General features: G+C 60.2%; 2 protein-coding genes across 3 annotated transcripts; both read right to left on the bottom strand.

Moving 5' to 3' along the window:
* Positions 1 to 424: 424 nt before the first annotated feature.
* FLOT1 (flotillin 1) lies at positions 425 to 9,749 on the bottom strand. 2 transcript variants are annotated; one of them, XM_054722423.1, is made up of 12 exons: positions 9,432 to 9,746; positions 9,125 to 9,200; positions 8,964 to 9,054; positions 8,674 to 8,817; positions 8,460 to 8,579; positions 8,267 to 8,362; positions 7,937 to 8,089; positions 2,625 to 2,806; positions 2,399 to 2,444; positions 2,177 to 2,314; positions 1,594 to 1,758; positions 425 to 737 (listed from the first exon to the last, which is right to left on the bottom strand). In XM_054722423.1, the coding sequence occupies exons 1-12, from the start codon at positions 9,472 to 9,474 to the stop codon at positions 708 to 710; spliced, it is 1,284 nt and encodes a 427-aa protein (XP_054578398.1). In that variant the 5' UTR covers positions 9,475 to 9,746; the 3' UTR covers positions 425 to 707. The 2 variants fall into 2 exon arrangements, with proteins under 2 accessions (XP_054578398.1, XP_054578399.1); XM_054722424.1 differs by lacking the exon at positions 2,177 to 2,314 and having other exon boundaries at positions 9,432 to 9,749.
* Positions 9,750 to 10,081: 332 nt separating this feature from the next.
* On the bottom strand, positions 10,082 to 10,962 carry IER3 (immediate early response 3). Its single transcript, XM_008157432.3, has 2 exons — positions 10,680 to 10,962; positions 10,082 to 10,591 (listed from the first exon to the last, which is right to left on the bottom strand). Exons 1-2 carry the CDS (start codon positions 10,887 to 10,889, stop codon positions 10,343 to 10,345), a joined length of 459 nt encoding a protein of 152 aa, XP_008155654.1. The 5' UTR covers positions 10,890 to 10,962; the 3' UTR covers positions 10,082 to 10,342.
* Between the last annotated feature and the right edge of the window lie 4,962 nt (positions 10,963 to 15,924).

Genomic DNA, 15,924 nt, shown 5'->3' on the forward strand with positions numbered 1-15,924 from the left:
GGCAACCTCCGGGTGCACGGATGACACTGAACCACCCGGCCGCTCTGGCCGCGCACTCTCTCATGTTTTTAAGTTGCACAAAGTCAGTCTCAAAGTTACCCTGGAAATTTAAGTCCATTTCCCTTGGCCAATTTTCAGTAATTCTAGGGACTAATGCAATTCTCACATTCCTCCCATATCAACATGCTTTCTGACTAAACCAAGGTTTTTTTGGGGAGGAGTTATTAATTCTACAACCCCTCAGTGTACACATGACTCTCCCATTCTAAACGCCGACTGGAAGGAAGCAGGCTGTATTCTAACATTCATTTTGAGTGGGTTCTGTTTTACCGAATTGTTCACAGTGTCAATGCTTAACAGCAATTCACCTGGCACGTTGAGAACCTGCAGCCACCCCTCAGCCTCGACCAGAAAACAATGTGGACCCAGGCTCAGCGTCGTTTAATTAGGAAACTGAACAGGCCGGGTGGAGCGGGATGGCCAAACTGCTGGCGCGGAACCCTCGGGGGACTGGCAGTCTCGGTGGTGTGGGCCCGGGCAGGGCACCCTCCCCTCCAAGGCGAGGCACGGCTCTTTGGCAAGGAGAGAGAGCAGTGGGATCCCACTGCCCCAGGACATGCTCGGGGCCGGCTGACAAGCATGCAGCACGGGGATCACAGGCAGCTTGAACCACGAGGCGGGGCGCGGCGAAGGTGGAGGTGGAGGGCTCAGGCTGTTCGCAAAGGCTTGTGGTTCACCTGGTGGAAAAGACAGCGGGTGACATGGGAACTTCCCTCACTCTCCACTTGGATGAATGGGCTGCAGGGAGGAATGCACACCCAGAATTTTTCTAGTTTCTTCTTTTTCCCCCAATTACAGTTTACACCAATAGCACTGGCATTAGTTCCGGCATATGGCACAGTAAGGGGCCTGCCGTTTCCTGGCGCCCTCCCTCACCCCCTTGCCCAGCCACAGGATCCGTGCACAGCAGTGAATTGCTGAGCGCGTGTGAGAGGGGCCGGAGCGTGGCTTGCGGACTCCAACCCTCCACTGCAGGCCTCAAGGAGGCCACGGAAGTGGCCCATTGCTTTTCCTTACACGTGAATTTCTTCATTTAAGGCACTCTTACGTGGCAGTTACTACGTACCAGGCAGTGTTCTAAACACTTCGCACATGTTATGCATTTAATCCCCGCAACCATTCAACAGGTAGTTGCTATTATTAGGCTGTGAGGAGACAGGGACAGAGTTGAGAACTTCTCTGAGGTCACGGCACGCACAGGAGCCAGGATTTGCACCGGCAGGTTTCGGCGCCGCGCTCTGACCTCTGCCGTAACTCAGGTGAGTCAGCAGGCCTGAGAAGAGCAGTGCGAGGCCTTGGAATTAACCGTCAACAGACCTCTCCCCGCTCCCTGTGCTGGACGGGGCGGGGCTGGAAGCTGGCTGCCCAGAGGCATGACGGGGCCAAGCTGGAGTTCAGTTTCTCTACTTTGTAAACACTCCGGACCCCAGGGCTGGTGTCAGTAAAACATCCTTTTATGAAAAAGGTTTATGTCGAAGCTGAGCACTGGCACAAAGACAGCCACTGAGGCATGTCCCCGTGCCGCGGCCTCACCTGGGAGATGCTGATGCCCGTGAGCCTCTCCACGCTCTCCGGCAGGTGGCTCAGGATGTCCAGGACTTCCCCCGTCACTTTGGCCGCCCCCACGGCCCCACTGCCGCTGGACACCAGGGTGATCTTTTTGGTCGAGGTCAAGGGACCACTGATCTCCTCTGCCACCTGGGGGTGAGACGCCCACTCAGCGCCCGTGACCCGATCACACCCTCCTGAAAGGCTTTACCCTGGGCTTTTTGGTAATCCTCATCCGAGGATATTTTTTCCACTGATTTTTAGAGAGAGTGAAAGGGAGGGGGGAGAGAGAAACATCTCGATCGATTACCTCCCACGTGTGTCCTGATAGCCAGGGATCAAACCTGCCACCCAGGTACATGCTCCTGACCGCGAATTGAACCCACGACCCTTGGGTGCAGGGGTGGATGCTCTCACCACTGAGCCACGCCGGCTGGCGAGCCTGGGTTTTTTAAGAGCCCGTCTGACAGGTCATCCTTTTTCACTTTGGTCACTGGCTTATAACTCGCAGCCTAACTCGTGGGCCCCTAGCCTGGTTCTGGTGACACCGGTTCCGGTGATACCCGACCTGGGGCAGCTTCTCCAGCAGCATGTCCAGCTGAGCAGCCTCCTGGTACAGCTGGAAGGCTTCTGCCTTCTTGGCCATCTGTTCAGCCTCAGCCCGGGCCCGGGCCCCGATGGCGAAGGCCTCCGCCTCCCCCCGCATCTGGGGCGGGCACAGGACAGTGTGATGTGAGGGGAGCAGGCGCGGGCGAGAAACCCCAGCTCCACAACAACGCCCCGAACTCACCCTCACCGACTCCGCTTCGGCCTCCGCCTGCGTGATCAGCTGGCACCTGGGCAAACAGGGGTGCAGAGGAGCTGAGGCCTGGCTCCGGGAAGGCCCCAGCGGGGTGGAGGCTCGACCACCGGAGCTCCACAGGAGGGGTCCGGGTAGTGCAGACCTCGGCTCGTTCTCTGGGGGCGCCCGCCCACCCGTGCGGGAAGGGGCCGAGGGGCCGGGGAAGGGCGTTTACTTCTCTGCCTCCGCGAGGCGCTCCAGCCGGTAGCGCTCGGCCTCCGCCGGCTTCCGCACGCGGGCCTCCAGCTCCTTCTCGCGGCGGGCGATCTCCTGCTCCTGCACTGCCACCTGCTGCGCCCGCTCCACCACCTGCACCTGCACCCGCTGCTCCTCGATCTGCTGCTTCGTTTTGGCCACCTGGAGGAGGGTGCTCAGTGTCGGGGCTGAAAGGCAAGTGCCCAGGACCAGAGAGGCCAGCGCAGGGTCCGGGGTGGGGTGGGTGGAGTGGTCCCACGCCAGTTCCGCCAGCCCAGCGGGGGCATGCACGGACTCGTTTCCCGCCTTCTCTCCCTCTGGTGGGGGCACCTGGCGGCAAGAGGGGAACCCCGTCCGGCTCCCTCCACCCGTCTCTGGGCCCGCGGCTTCCTTCCTGGGGGCTGTGCGCGGCGCCCCTTTCCCTCTTACTTCTGCGGCTGGTGCACAACCGAGACCAGGCTTCCGCCCTTTCCGCAAACGACCTGGCTCCCTCCCCCTCAAGCCACCAGTGCCCGGCGCCCCGTGCACCCTCCCAGGGCACCCGACAGGCGCTCCAGGGCCTGCACACAGAATGCCTCTGGTGCGGGCAGAGTCCATTCCCACTCCCCGTGGCACCCAGGGAGGAGCAGGGAAGGAGGGCGTCCTCCCCGTCTCGCTGCTCCAGCCCCCCATCACATCATGGCGCGGGCGCCCTGCCTGGACTGGGCCCACATGATGTCAAGCCTTTTCCAAACTGGACTTGCCGCTCTCCGGGCGGCGTAAGGCCACCTCCCCCGCCGGCCCGCCCGGCCCCTTCGGAGGACTCAACCTCCAGCAGCTTCCTTGGACCGAGTGCGTGGCAGTAGGTTCTCCGAGACCTTCCTTCTGCCTTCTATCCCATCAGTCAGGCCGAGTGCACTTCCTATGTTGAAAGCATTTTCAGCAGAATTGTGAAGGCATTGCTCCACGGCCTTCTAACTTGTTAAGAAATCTAGTCATTTTGGTGCCTGACCCTTTGAGCAAGTTTTCCATTTGGTTATTTCCTCCCATTTTCTTTGGTCTGTTGGAGCTGCTGGGCTGGCCGCTCCTCCACCCATCTGTTCTGTTCTATTTTTCTGGGAAGTTTTATTAGAATTTCTCTTCCAAAGTGATTTTTAAATTTATGCCATTTTATTACTTCCCCCTTTATTGAACTTATTGGGGTTTGTTAATTTCTAAGAGTGGCTTCTTGTTCTCTCTCCTGACTTCCTGGAAGTGGATTGTTCTATCTCACTGAGCACATTTACGTTCCAAAAGCTGTCTTTTCCCTGCACAGCCCGCCTCCTGCACTCGGCTCTGCGGTCTCCCTCCCAGGCAGGAGCTGGCCGGCCTGGAAGGAGGCTCTGGGGTGTGGGTGGGGCCTGTGAGCTGAGAACTCACTCTCGCGGTCTGGGCAGGCCACAGCTGGGAAACCTGGGCTCCAGGAACTTTAAGTCTCTCCCTTTGGAGTGGTCCTGTTCCCAGGGCACTTTTCCGATCTATTCTTTGGAAGACGGAGCTCTGGGAGCCGAGTGGGGCCGGGGAGGGAAGGGGCCAGCATGTGGCATGCGACAGGCCCACGGTCAGGTCATGGCCCTGCTGCCGAGTGCCAGGTCCTCGCCTGTGTCTGGCTGCCCCAGGCTACATCCTCTGGTTTACTCACACCAGATAGCCCTCCAGGCATCTGCTGGGCAGAGAGACCGGGAGAGGCTCTTCCCGTTTTTGCTGATTTCGACAGTCTCCAGGCCCAGAGCCTCAGCCATGGCGCCGGCTCAGCCATGCCAGTAATTACCTCGGCCTTCCAGGCCTTCCCGCTTCCAAAGTGATGCTACGGTGGCCCTTCCTTCCTCCCTCCTTCCCTCCTCCCTCCCTCCCTCCTTCCTTCCCTCCCTCCTCCCTCCCTCCCTCCCTCCCTCCCTCCCTCCTTCCTTCCTTCCCTCCTCCCTCCCTCCCTTCCTTCCTTCCCTCTTCTCAAAATCACGCCACGTGGTTTTAGTGAGGTTTTAGCTGCATTTATCCAATCCATCATCTTTGAAAAAGCTTGTCTCCCTGCTGCCTTTCTTCTGACAATCAGTTCTCCACACAGCAGCAGTCTGATCCTCACACAAACATCAACTGGACCACAGCACCTCTGCCTGGAGTTCTCCAGTAGCTTTCCAGTGTGCTCGGAGTCTCTTCTAAGTCGCCATCGCGGCTCCCCAGCCCTCCGTGCCTGGCCTGGCCTCCTCTCCCTCAGCGCGCCAGCCACACCCATCAGAACCCCCGTTTCTGTTTCTGGGACACACCGAGCTCTTTCCCACCTCAGGGCCTTTCCCGTGCTGGTCCCCGGCCCAGCCACCAGCCACCTGCGGCTGTTTAAATATTTAAACTTAAATCCGTAGTCAAGAAGCTTAAAGTGCAGTTCCTCAGTCACACTTCTCCCGGCCACGTTTCAAGTGCTCAGCGTCACAGCAAAACGCAGAACGTTTCCATCAGCACAGAGGCTCTGTCTGAGCACCACTGGTTAGAGAACTCCTGGCCCACAACTCTCTACACTGCTGGTTCCTTCTCGTCTTCAGATTTCAATTCAAATATCATTTGCTTACAGCAGTCTTCTCTGACCACCGGCCTCACAGTAAGCCACCGCTGTCACAGCCCGGCGCCCGGAAGCTCCGCGCCGCGCTGGCGTGCCGTCCCACTGTATGCTCTCTGAGAGCAGGAACCTTCTGTCTCATTCATACCCTCGCCTCTAAAACAACGTCTGGCACATAGTAGGCACTTCATAGGTATTTGTTGACTGAATCATTATTTCACGATTACCTAGCACAAAGCCTGGCACAAAATGAGGAACTCACTAAAGTTAAACAGAGCCCAAACCAGCCCAATCCGTTGATTTGTAGACAAAAAAAAAGCCATATTTACATTAAGGACCTTATCCATAGCCCTACCCATGCTAGTGGTTTCCATTACGTTAGTGCTTCTCACACTCCAACGCATGCCTGAATCACCCAGGGCTTTTTGTTAAAATGCAGGTTCTGATTCAGTCTGGGCTGGAGCCTGAGACTTTGTATTTTTAACCAACATCCAGGGCGGCTGCTGCTGGTAGGCAGACCACACTTCAAGTCGGAACGCACAAGCCAGGGACTTCTCCCCGCAACCAAAGGCGTTTTGCACTCATTATGCGTTTAGCCTGTACCAATGCTGGGCAAAAACGGACTCCCTGACGTTGCTATTCTTTGGGTAAAGGGCACTCAAAGTGCAGTGGACTCTCGTTCTCCGCGGTAGTTCTGTTGTAGAAAGTAGAACCAAACACTTCTTTTGTCCCCAGGGGAAATGTGGCGTTAGGTGGTATGAGCCTCTGGCCACAACGTTTTTATCAATAGGGCAACACATAACCTTGTTTCCTGTTTCTGTTTGAAGCAGGGCCCTGCCCAGGCATCGGGGTGAGTTACTAAATGACTGCCCATTGCCCTGCCCGAGCTGCCCAGTGGTTCGAGCACTGGCCTGAGAACCAAAGGGTTTTGGGTTCGATTCCTGATCAAGGGCACGTCCCTGTGTTGCAGGTTCCGGCCCCAGCCCTGGTGGGGGTGAGTGTGGGAGGTACCAATTGATGTGGCTCTCTCACATTGATGTTTCTCTCTCTCCTCGCCTCCCTTGCACTCGCTCTAAAATATATATATATATCAACTAGAGGCCCTAGTGCACAAAATGTGTGCATGGGGGCAGAGGGTGGGGGGAGAATCCCCTCAGCCCAGCCTGCACCCTCTCCAATCCAGGACCCCTCGGGGGATGTCCAACTGCCGGGGATCAGGCCTAAACTGGCAGTCGGACATCCCTCTCACAATCCTGGAATGCTGGCTTCTAATCACTCACCTGCCTGCCTGCCTGGTCACCCCTAACTGCCTCCCCTTGCTGGCTTGATCACCCCTCACTGCCCCCCCCACCAGCCTGGTCACCCCTTACTGCCCCCGCCCCCCGCCGGCCTGGTTGCCCCTCACTGCCCCCCCTGCTAGCCTAATCACCCCCAACTACCCCCCTGCTGGCCTGGTCACCCCCTACTGCACCCCCCCGCCGGCCTGTTCACACCTAACTGCCCCCCCTGCTGGCCTGGTCACCTCTTACTGCCCCCCCCCCCCCCCCCGCCAGCAGGGTTGCCCCCAACTGCCCCCCCTGCCAGCCTGGTTGCCCCATGCAGCCTGCTGTTCAGTAGTTTGGTCATCTTTCATTAACCTCCCCTGCATGCCTGGTAGTAGGCAGCCATCTTGTGAGGGTTAATTTGCATATCACCTCTTTATTATGTAGGATGGGAAAAATATCCTGGGGTGAGTATTAACCAAAAAAATAAATGTTTGGCCAAATATAGCAGGCTAGTTTTTAAGTTGATAATTTTGTATGGCCCATGAGTGATGTTATAAATATCCAAATGGCCCTTGGCAGAAAAAAGGTTCCCCACCCTGGTTTAAAGCCATATTATGTAATAAATGTTGGGTCATTACCAATGAACGTTCAGCCAACAGCGGCACGAGTGCCTGAACGAAGCTCATCTAACACGCATTTCCTCCACACGCCACGGCACCGCTCCCGCACTTAGGAAAACTAGGCAGCACCCAGCACTGTGCTCGGGCCACTTACACAGTGCGATCACCAACAGAGGACACAAGAATGTGGCGGTGAATGCACTGTGAAGTAAACACACTACGAAGACAACACTGCTAATAGGATAAGTTTCCGGAACATCTGCTCAACCTCAGCTGGGAGCTGTGTGCCCGGCAGCTCGGGGCTGCCTCTCGCTGCGGGTCTGCAGGGGGCCGACTTGGGAGTTACCGATCCATTCAGTGAGCGGCACGTTCTCAGCACAGAGCCCACACATGAGGACAGTGTACTCCTCGCCATGCCCGCGCTGCCGGACCTCACTCCGCAGGGGTCGGAGCCCGGCCTCAGGGTTTCCTCCCTCACCCTGTGGTCACCAGGGCCGCCCTGTGCGATGAGAAGAGGCTCTCGTCCTCTGGGGGTGCAGAATGCACGGCTCGGTGAGGGGCATGGGCTGGAGCTCAGCTCTGGTTCACCCCCATCCAGGTGCCATCGCACAGGCACAACCTGCTCCAAACACGTGACCGGCCTACAGATCATATACCTCTTGACCTTTTCTTTGCTTTTTAGCTGAAACGTTAGGTCTTTTAAATTTCCCTCATCTGGATGAGTTGGGTCAGAAGTGGGGAGCGAGATATGGGGATCAGAGTCAGAACATGAGAGTGGGAGCCCGAGAGAGAGGGTGCCGGGCAGGCCCGTGGCTGCCTGCCCGGATGGGGCTCTGACCTGCAGTTGGTAGGCCAGGTCAGCCTGGGCGCGGCGGGTGTTGACCTCAATGTCATAGGTGGCCTTCTTCAGCTCGTAGTCCCTCTGGGCCTTGGCCATCTCGATCTCACTCAGGTACTGGGCAGACACCTTCTCCTGCTTGGCTTTGGCCTCCTGTCCGCACAGGGACCGGGCACGGGGTCAGAGCAGGGTGGGAAGGCCCCGGGCCCCCTGCCGTTGGCCAGCCCTGGCCTCATCTCTGTCCTCTGCCAACCCAGTTCCATCAGCCCCGTCGTGGTGCACTCCCCCCATGTGCTCAAGTGCCCACGGGGACCACAGACCCCCCCTCACCCGGATCCCAGCATCTCGCTTGGCCTCCGCTTCTCCAATCCGAGCATCTTTCTGGACTTGAGCGGTCCGAGCCTTCCCCAAGGAGTGCAAGTAGTCCTGTGGGAGAGACGCAGACACTGCCGTCCTGCAGAGGGAGGAGCAAGGAGCAGGGACCGGGAGGACGCCTGCCCGGCAGGACGCCTGCCCGGCTTACCTGGTCGTCATGGATGTCCTTCAGGGTGTAGCTGACCACACTGATGCCCATGTTCACCAGGTCTGAGGAGGCCACTTTGAAGACCTGCTCTGAGAACTTCTGCCTGTCCTTGTAGATTTCCTAGGACAGGGACGTGGGAGGAGGACCGTAAGCTCTCGGTCCTGGGGCACGGCCCCCTGCGGACCGTCCAGGTGTTGCCCTGCCTCACGCCCACCTCCACAGTCATGTGGGCCATGATGGCCCGCTGGTGGCCCTCCAGCGTCTCCAGTGCGATGTGGGCGATCTCGGCCTCCGTCTTCCCCAGGAACATCTGGCAGGCGGCCGCCAGCATCTCTTTGTTCTGCCCCTGGATTTTCACCTGCGGGCAGAGGAGGGTGGGGAGGGGCGGTGCAGGTCTGGAGCAGAGGGAGCAGGGAGAGGAGAGGAGAGGAGAGGAGAGGAGAGGAGAGGAGGCGCCGCGGAGGGAGTGGGGCGTGGACCCGGGAAAGGCCCAGAAAGCCGCACCTGGGCGATGCCGGTGACTGAGATGGGGACCCCGTGGCGCGTGTAAACCTTCTCACTCTTGACATTGAGGGTCAATGTGTTGAGAGAGATCCTGAAGGGAACCAGAGGGGGCAGTGAGGAGAGGCGGAGAGGAAACCGGCCCTCGGGCTCTCCCTACGCACCTCTGGATCTGCTGGATGCAGGGCAGGACGAAGACGCGGCCGCCGGCCACCATGACCGGGGGGCTCCGGCAGAAGCCTGCAAGGTGGGGCAGTGAGCTGGCGTCGCGCTGGGGTGCGGGGGACCAGGGAACCCGGGGGGGGGGGGGCTACCCCCACGCGGAAGTCCGGGAGCGGGGAGGGGGGTGGGGGGCCGGGAGCCCTGGCGCAGCGGAGCTGGCGGGGGGGGGGGGGGGGGGGGGGAGGGGCAGAGCCAGGCTCCGGGGCTGGGGCGCGGGGGGGGGGGGAGGGGGGGAAGAACGGCGCTTACCGGAGACCACCATGGCCTCGTTGGGGCCGCAGGTGAAGAACATGGCCGCGGGGGGCTGGCGGAGAGCGGAGAAGGCGTCCGCGGGGCCGGGAGCGGCTGTTTCCCGTCAGCCCGCCCGCCCCACCACCTCGGCCCAGGCCCTCGCCCCCGGCCCGGCGAAGGCTTCCCCGGGAGCCCGCAGACTCCAGCGACGCCGCCCGCGGCGAGGGCGGTTCTCCGGGACCCGATAAAGCTCCGCCGCGCCCGGCCCCGCCTCACGCCGCCCCCGGCTCCCCGCCCGCCCGCCTCCCGGACCTGCGAGCCGAGCCTCGGCCACCCGAGCACCAGCGTCCCGGAAGCCCCACCCGCGGCCCCCGGCGGCCCCGCCCCGTTCCCGGCGGCCCCGCCCCGTTCCCGGCGGCCCCGCCCCGTTCCCGGCGGCCCCGCCCCGTTCCCGGCAGGCCCCGCTCCCCCCCTCCGCTTCCCGCAGCCCCCGCTCCGCCCGGCGCGTGACGCGGCCTCGTCCCGGGAAGCCCGGCGGCGGCTGGGAGCCGCAGGCTGCGCCCGGGCCTGTGCGCCGGGGCCGGGGCCGGGGGCGCGGCCGCCGGTCCGTGGCGCCCGCAGGGGGACTCGCCGCTGACAGACTCACTCGGACGCCCGCCACAGTCACCGCGTTTATTTGTGTTCACAGAACATACCGCCCGGGCCGCCCGCCGCCCGCCCGGAGCCGCCCGCCCGGAGCCGCCTGCCCGGGCCCCAGGGACCGGGTGCCGCAGCGGCCCGGCGCCCTCGCATAAGTTAAATAAATACCGCCCCGTCCCCGGGGGACATAAATACACATAAATACACGTAAATACACGTAACGCCGCCCGCCCCGCCCGCCAAGTGTCCGCGCTCCTCGGCTCCGCGGACGCTGCCGGCGGGGGTCGCGGTCAGAGGGAGGCCGGGGGGCGCTGGAGGAACGCGCGGAGGTCCGGAGCGTAGTCCGAGGGCTCCGCCGTCAGATTGCGGGGCTCGAGGGCCGGGGGCGCGGGGGGCGCGGCGCTGGGGGCGTCCTCCGCGGTCTGGGGCGCCGGCGCCTCCTCGTCCGCCATCAGGATCTGGCAGAAGACGACGGCGAGCAGCAGGGCGAGGAGCCTGCGGGCCGGGCTGCGGTCCTCGGCGGGCAGCTGGCGCCGGACCTGCGCGGAGACAGGCGAGGGGACAGGTCAGCCGGGCCCGACGGCGGCCGTTCCCGCCACTGCCCCGGCCCCCCTTGGCGGCACTCACCGCTCGCGGGTAGAGGACCCGGCGGCTGCGCCTTCGGTGCCCGCGGGAGGCGCTGGGGCGCGAGGCGGGGGCCGCCGCCGGCTCCGGGAGAGGGTCGAACGTGAAGACCTCGGGCCCAGAGCCCCGCCGGGGCCCCGGGCTGGCGGAGGGTGCCGGGGTCGGGGCCCGCAGGACGGTCATGGTGGGGAGGGAGCAGCGGGAGCGACACATGGCGGCGGAGCGGGGCGCGCGGGAAAGACGAGTGGGGCCCGGAGCCTCCGGCGCGTTAAGTACCGTCGGCGGGGCGGCCCTTCTCACTCCGCCCCCCGCGCGGGCGGCGCGGAAATTCCGACCGTTCAGCAGAGGGCGGGGTGGGGACTTGGCCTGTGACCCATAGCTGCGCCGGTGTGTGAGCTGTGAGTGTGAGCTGTGTGTGTGAGCTGTGTGTGCTGTGAATGTGAGCTGTGTGCTGTGTGTGAGCTGTGAATGTGAGCTGTGTGCTGAGTGTGTGAGCTGTGAGTGTGAGCTGTGAGTGTGAGCTGTGTGAGCTGTGAATGTGAGCTGTGTGCTGTGTGTGAGCTGTGAGTGTGAGCTGTGAGTGTGTGCTGTGTGTGAGCTGTGTGTGTGCTGTGTGTGTGAGCTGTGTGTGAGCTGAGTGTGTGTGTGAGCTGTGTGTGTGAGCTGTGAGTGTGAGCTGTGTGTGTGAGCTGTGAGTGTGTGCTGTGTGTGTGAGCTGTGTGTGTGTGCTGTGTGTGTGAGCTGTGTGTGTGAGCTGTGAGTGTGAGCTGTGTGTGTGAGCTGTGTGTGTGAGCTGTGTGTGCTGTGTGTGTGTGCTGTGTGTGTGAGCTGTGTGTGTGAGCTGTGAGTGTGAGCTGTGAGTGTGTGCTGTGTGTGTGAGCTGTGTGTGTGTGCTGTGAGTGCTGTGTGTGAGCTGTGTGTGTGCTGAGTGTGTGAGCTGTGTGTGTGAGCTGTGAGTGTGAGCTGTGACTGTGAGCTGTGAGTGTGAGCTGTGAGTGTGAGCTGTGTGTGTGAGCTGAGTGTGCTGAGTGTGTGATGTGTGTGTGAGCTGTGAGTTGTGTGTGTGAGTTGTGTGTGTGGGCTGTGAGTGTGAGCTGTGTGTGCTGTGTGTGTGAGCTGTGAGTGTGTCCTGAGTGTGAGCTGTGTGTGTGAGCTGTGTGTGCTGTGTGTGTGTGCTGTGTGTGTGAGCTGTGTATGTGAGCTGTGAGTGTGAGCTGTGTGTGTGCTGTGTGTGTGAGCTGTGTGTACTGTGTGTGTGAGCTGTGAGTGTGTGCTGAGTGTGAGCTGTGTGTGTGCTGTGTGTGTGAGCTGTGAGTGTGTGCTGTGTGTGTGAGCTGTGTGTGTGTGCTGAGTGTGTGCTGTGTGTGTGAGCTGTGAGTGTGTGCTGTGTGTGTGAGCTGTGTGTGTGTGCTGAGTGTGTGCTGTGTGTGTGAGCTGTGAGTGTGTGCTGTGTGTGTGAGCTGTGTGTGTGCTGGTGTGTGCTGTGAATGTGAGCTGTGTGCTGTGTGTGTGAGCTGTGAGTGTGAGCTGTGAGTGTGAGCTGTGAGTGTGAGCTGTGAGTGTGTGCTGTGTGTGTGTGCTGTGTATGTGTGCTGTGTGTGCGTGCTGTGTGTGTGCTGTGTGTTTGTGTGAGTGTGTGCTGTGTGTGTGAGCTGTGAGTGTGTGCTGTGTGTGTGCTGTGAATGTGAGCTGTGTGCTGTGTGTGAGCTGTGAGTGTGAGCTGTGAGTGTGAGCTGTGTGAGCTGTGAGTGTGAGCTGTGAGTGTGTGCTGTGTGTGTGAGCTGTGTGTGTGCTGTGAATGTGAGCTGTGTGCTGAGTGTGTGAGCTGTGATTGTGAGCTGTGTGAACTGTGCATGTGTACACTGTGTGTGAGTGAGCTGTGTGAGCTGTGAGTGTGAGCTGTGTGAGCTGTGAATGTGAGCTATGTGTGTGCTGTGTGTGTGAGCTGTGAGTGTGAGTTGTGATTGTGTGACCTATGAGTGTGAGCTGTGAGCTGTGTGCTGAGTATGAGTGTGAGCTGTGTGCTGAGTGTGAGCTGTGGGTGTGTGTGTGCTGAGTGTGTGCTGTGAGTGTGTAAGCTGTGCGTGTGTGAGCTGTGTGTGTGTGAGCTGTGCTTGTGCTGTGGGTGTGTGTGTTGTTAGTGTGTGAGTTGTGCGTGTGTGAGCTGTGCATGTGAGCTGTGTGTGTGTGAGCTGTGCGTATGCTGTGAGTGTGAGCTGTGAGTGTGAGCTGTGCGTGTGCTGTGTGTGAGCTATGCATGTGAGTTATGTGTGTGTGAGTTGTGCGTGTGTGAGCTGTGCATATGCTGTGAGTGTGATGTGAGCTGTGCGTGGGGTGGGCGAGATCCCGCACTCGGGCACACGTCCGGACCGTGGAGCTGAGGATGCCTTGGCAGCGTCAGGGGGAGGCGCGGCCGCAGTCCCACCCGGGAGCAGCGGGACACAGTGAGGGGGTCTGGCCGCCTGACCCAGCGAGGTGGGAACCAGCACCCAGGGGCACGCGCACCCCTGTAGGCCCACAAGAAGACACCCCGGACGGGTTACAGAACAGCAAAGCTCAGGAAGAAGAGTGAACTCGGCGCACACAGACCCAGCCCTGCGGCGAAGCGCGCAGGAAACACACCCCAACATTCACACGCACACCAACATTCACACGCACACCAACATTCACACGCACACCAGTGTCGGGGGCATTTCCCCTTCTTTCCTTCTAGGCTCGTTGGCCGGTCTAATCATTAAATTGAGGTAAGACATTAACAGGGAAAAACAAATTGTACTGCGTTCTTCCAGGAAGGGCCCAGGACGACCTGAGACTCGGGGGAGGGAGTAGGGTGTGTGTGTGTGTGTGTGTGTGTGTGTGTGTGTGTGTGTGGGTGTGGGTATGTGTGTGTATGTGTGTATGGGGTATGTGTGTGTGTGTGTGTGTGTGTGTGTATGTGTGTGTATATCTGTGTGTGTATGTGTGTGTGTATGTGTGTGTGTATGTGTGTGTGTGGGGGTGTGTGTGTGTGTGTGTGGACGGGCATGTGTGTGTGGGGGGGTGTGTGTGTGTGGGGGGTATGTGTGTGTGTGGGTATGTGTGCATGTGTGTGTGTGGGTGTGTGTGGGTATGTGTGTGTATGTGTGTGGGTGTGTGGGGGGCGGGCAGGCACTGGGTCGTCAGATGCTCCCTCACCAAGCAGGCACGTCTTTCAGAGGAAAGGCCTCCCTGGGCCAGCCCTGCCTGGGGCTCAGGTGGGTAAGGGGAGCGCACAGCTTTCCCCGAGGCCCTGCGTCTCAATGGCGTCAGCTCGGAGCAACCACACGCCAGTGAGGCCCTTCACCAGGCACATCACACACACACACACATACATGCACATGCACACACGCACACACACACGCGCACATGTATACACACACGCTATACAGAGTGAAGGCGCAGACACAGGGACAGCCCGGCATTCACCTGCTGGTGTTCACACAAAGCTGGACAGAGGATCCCCGAATGCAAAGGCGGTGGTTAGCGTCTCCCAGGTTTGCCCCTTGTGTGGGTCAAATTACAAAATTCACGTGAACATTTTAAACTGCAAGGCATCATGCAAATCTTGTGGTAATGGTAGTACCTCAGGACAGAATCAACACCTATACTAATAATAGCCTAGGTGGCGTCACAAGATGGCCGCTGGCACGTAGGAGGCGGGGCCAGCGGAGGAGGCGGGTCCTGGCAGGGGAGGGCAGTTATGGGTGATTGGGCTGGCAGGGGAGCAGTTAGGGGGTGATCAGGCTGGCAGGCAGGTGAGCAGTTAGGAGCCAGCGGTCCCAGGTTGTGAGAAGGATGTCCCAGATTGGAGAGGGTGCAGGCTGGGCTGAGGGACAACCCCCCCCCGCCCCCCCGCTCCGCATGAATTTTGTGCACCGGGCCTCTAGTGTTTTCATAACTGCCTTAGAGACAGCTGCTCACGGACAAGAGGGCACCCTGCTAAAGGCGCCGCTGAGAGTGCTGAGCTGCTGTCAGGGCGCCTGCTGCAGAGGGAGGCAAGCCAGGGCAGTGGGCACCCCGCTGTGGGCCTGGCCACAACTCCTGAGGCTCCTAAGAATGTGGAAGACAGTGGAAGGGGCACCCAAAAGGCTGGTGTTCAGGCATCAGTCAGGCGAGGTCCTGGAAGAGCGGCGGGTGAGATGGCCTGGAACAGTGGAGGGAAGATGTGGAAGAAGCCTGTGAGAACGAGAATGGAATCAGCCTTGAGCTGGAAAAGTACAGGATGTGTTTGGGGAACCACAAAGAAAACAATCCCGGAGTCAGTTCCCGAAAAGGAGTAGTGGGAAGTCACAAGGGCTGCGACGGACTTGGGCTGAGGGGACCGCTTAGCGGTGGCCAGGCCAGGAATCTGGGTGTGGCCAGACTGTGGCGCTTGTGCGGCAGGAGGTGACATGACAGGAGGACAATTCAGGCTGGGAACGGAGCGGGGTGAGGAGCAGGCCCTCAATGAGGAGACGCTGAGGCAGGGGCAGGAGCTGGTGAAGGGGTGCAGATAGCGGGTAACAAGGACTTGGAAGGGGCCATGGCAGAGGGACCGAGAGGAGGGGTGGCTGTAAGGGACATTCTTAGTGTGCAGTCACCGGCATTTAACAACGAGATGTCTCACAGGTGTCGGGGAGTGTGGGCCGTGGGGTACTGCCAGCAGAGAAGGAAGGGAGCAGAGCTGGCTCCAGAGGTGAGTGCATGGGGCTCAGATGGGCGCCGGGGACACAGGCCTGGCCCTCCCGTCGGCGACGGTGTCACACATGCCTTTGCTTCTGCCATAGGACGCACCTCCCAGTGCGTGCACACAGTAGCTGCTCAGTAATCTTCATAAACGAAATGTGAACGTGCAGAACGCAAATGCACACGCTGGCTGGGCCACCCACGCGTCTGAGACACGGACACCTTCCTTCCGGCTCCACGCACAAACGGACAGCATCCTTCGGAAAGCTGGGACAGTTCTTACCGGACACCAAACCAGGAGCACCTGCGGGCATTTCTCAACCACGCGAGGGGCAGCCGCACCACGGGCTGGAAGCCGATACGTGATGGCTGTGCGTGCGGTGGCCTCCGTGATGTGACTGTTCCCACTCCTGTCTGAACACACAGGACACCTCCTCGCAGAGACACATCCTTCCCCACCCCTGCCCTCCTCCTGACATGTAAGCGAGCGCAGGGAGCCTGCACACCCACCCACCCCTTATTCCAAGGCCACCTGCCCCTACTCCCACCCAGCACCGATGCATGG

Source organism: Eptesicus fuscus, chromosome 10, assembly GCF_027574615.1.
Source record: "Eptesicus fuscus isolate TK198812 chromosome 10, DD_ASM_mEF_20220401, whole genome shotgun sequence".
NCBI lineage: Eukaryota > Metazoa > Chordata > Mammalia > Chiroptera > Vespertilionidae > Eptesicus > Eptesicus fuscus.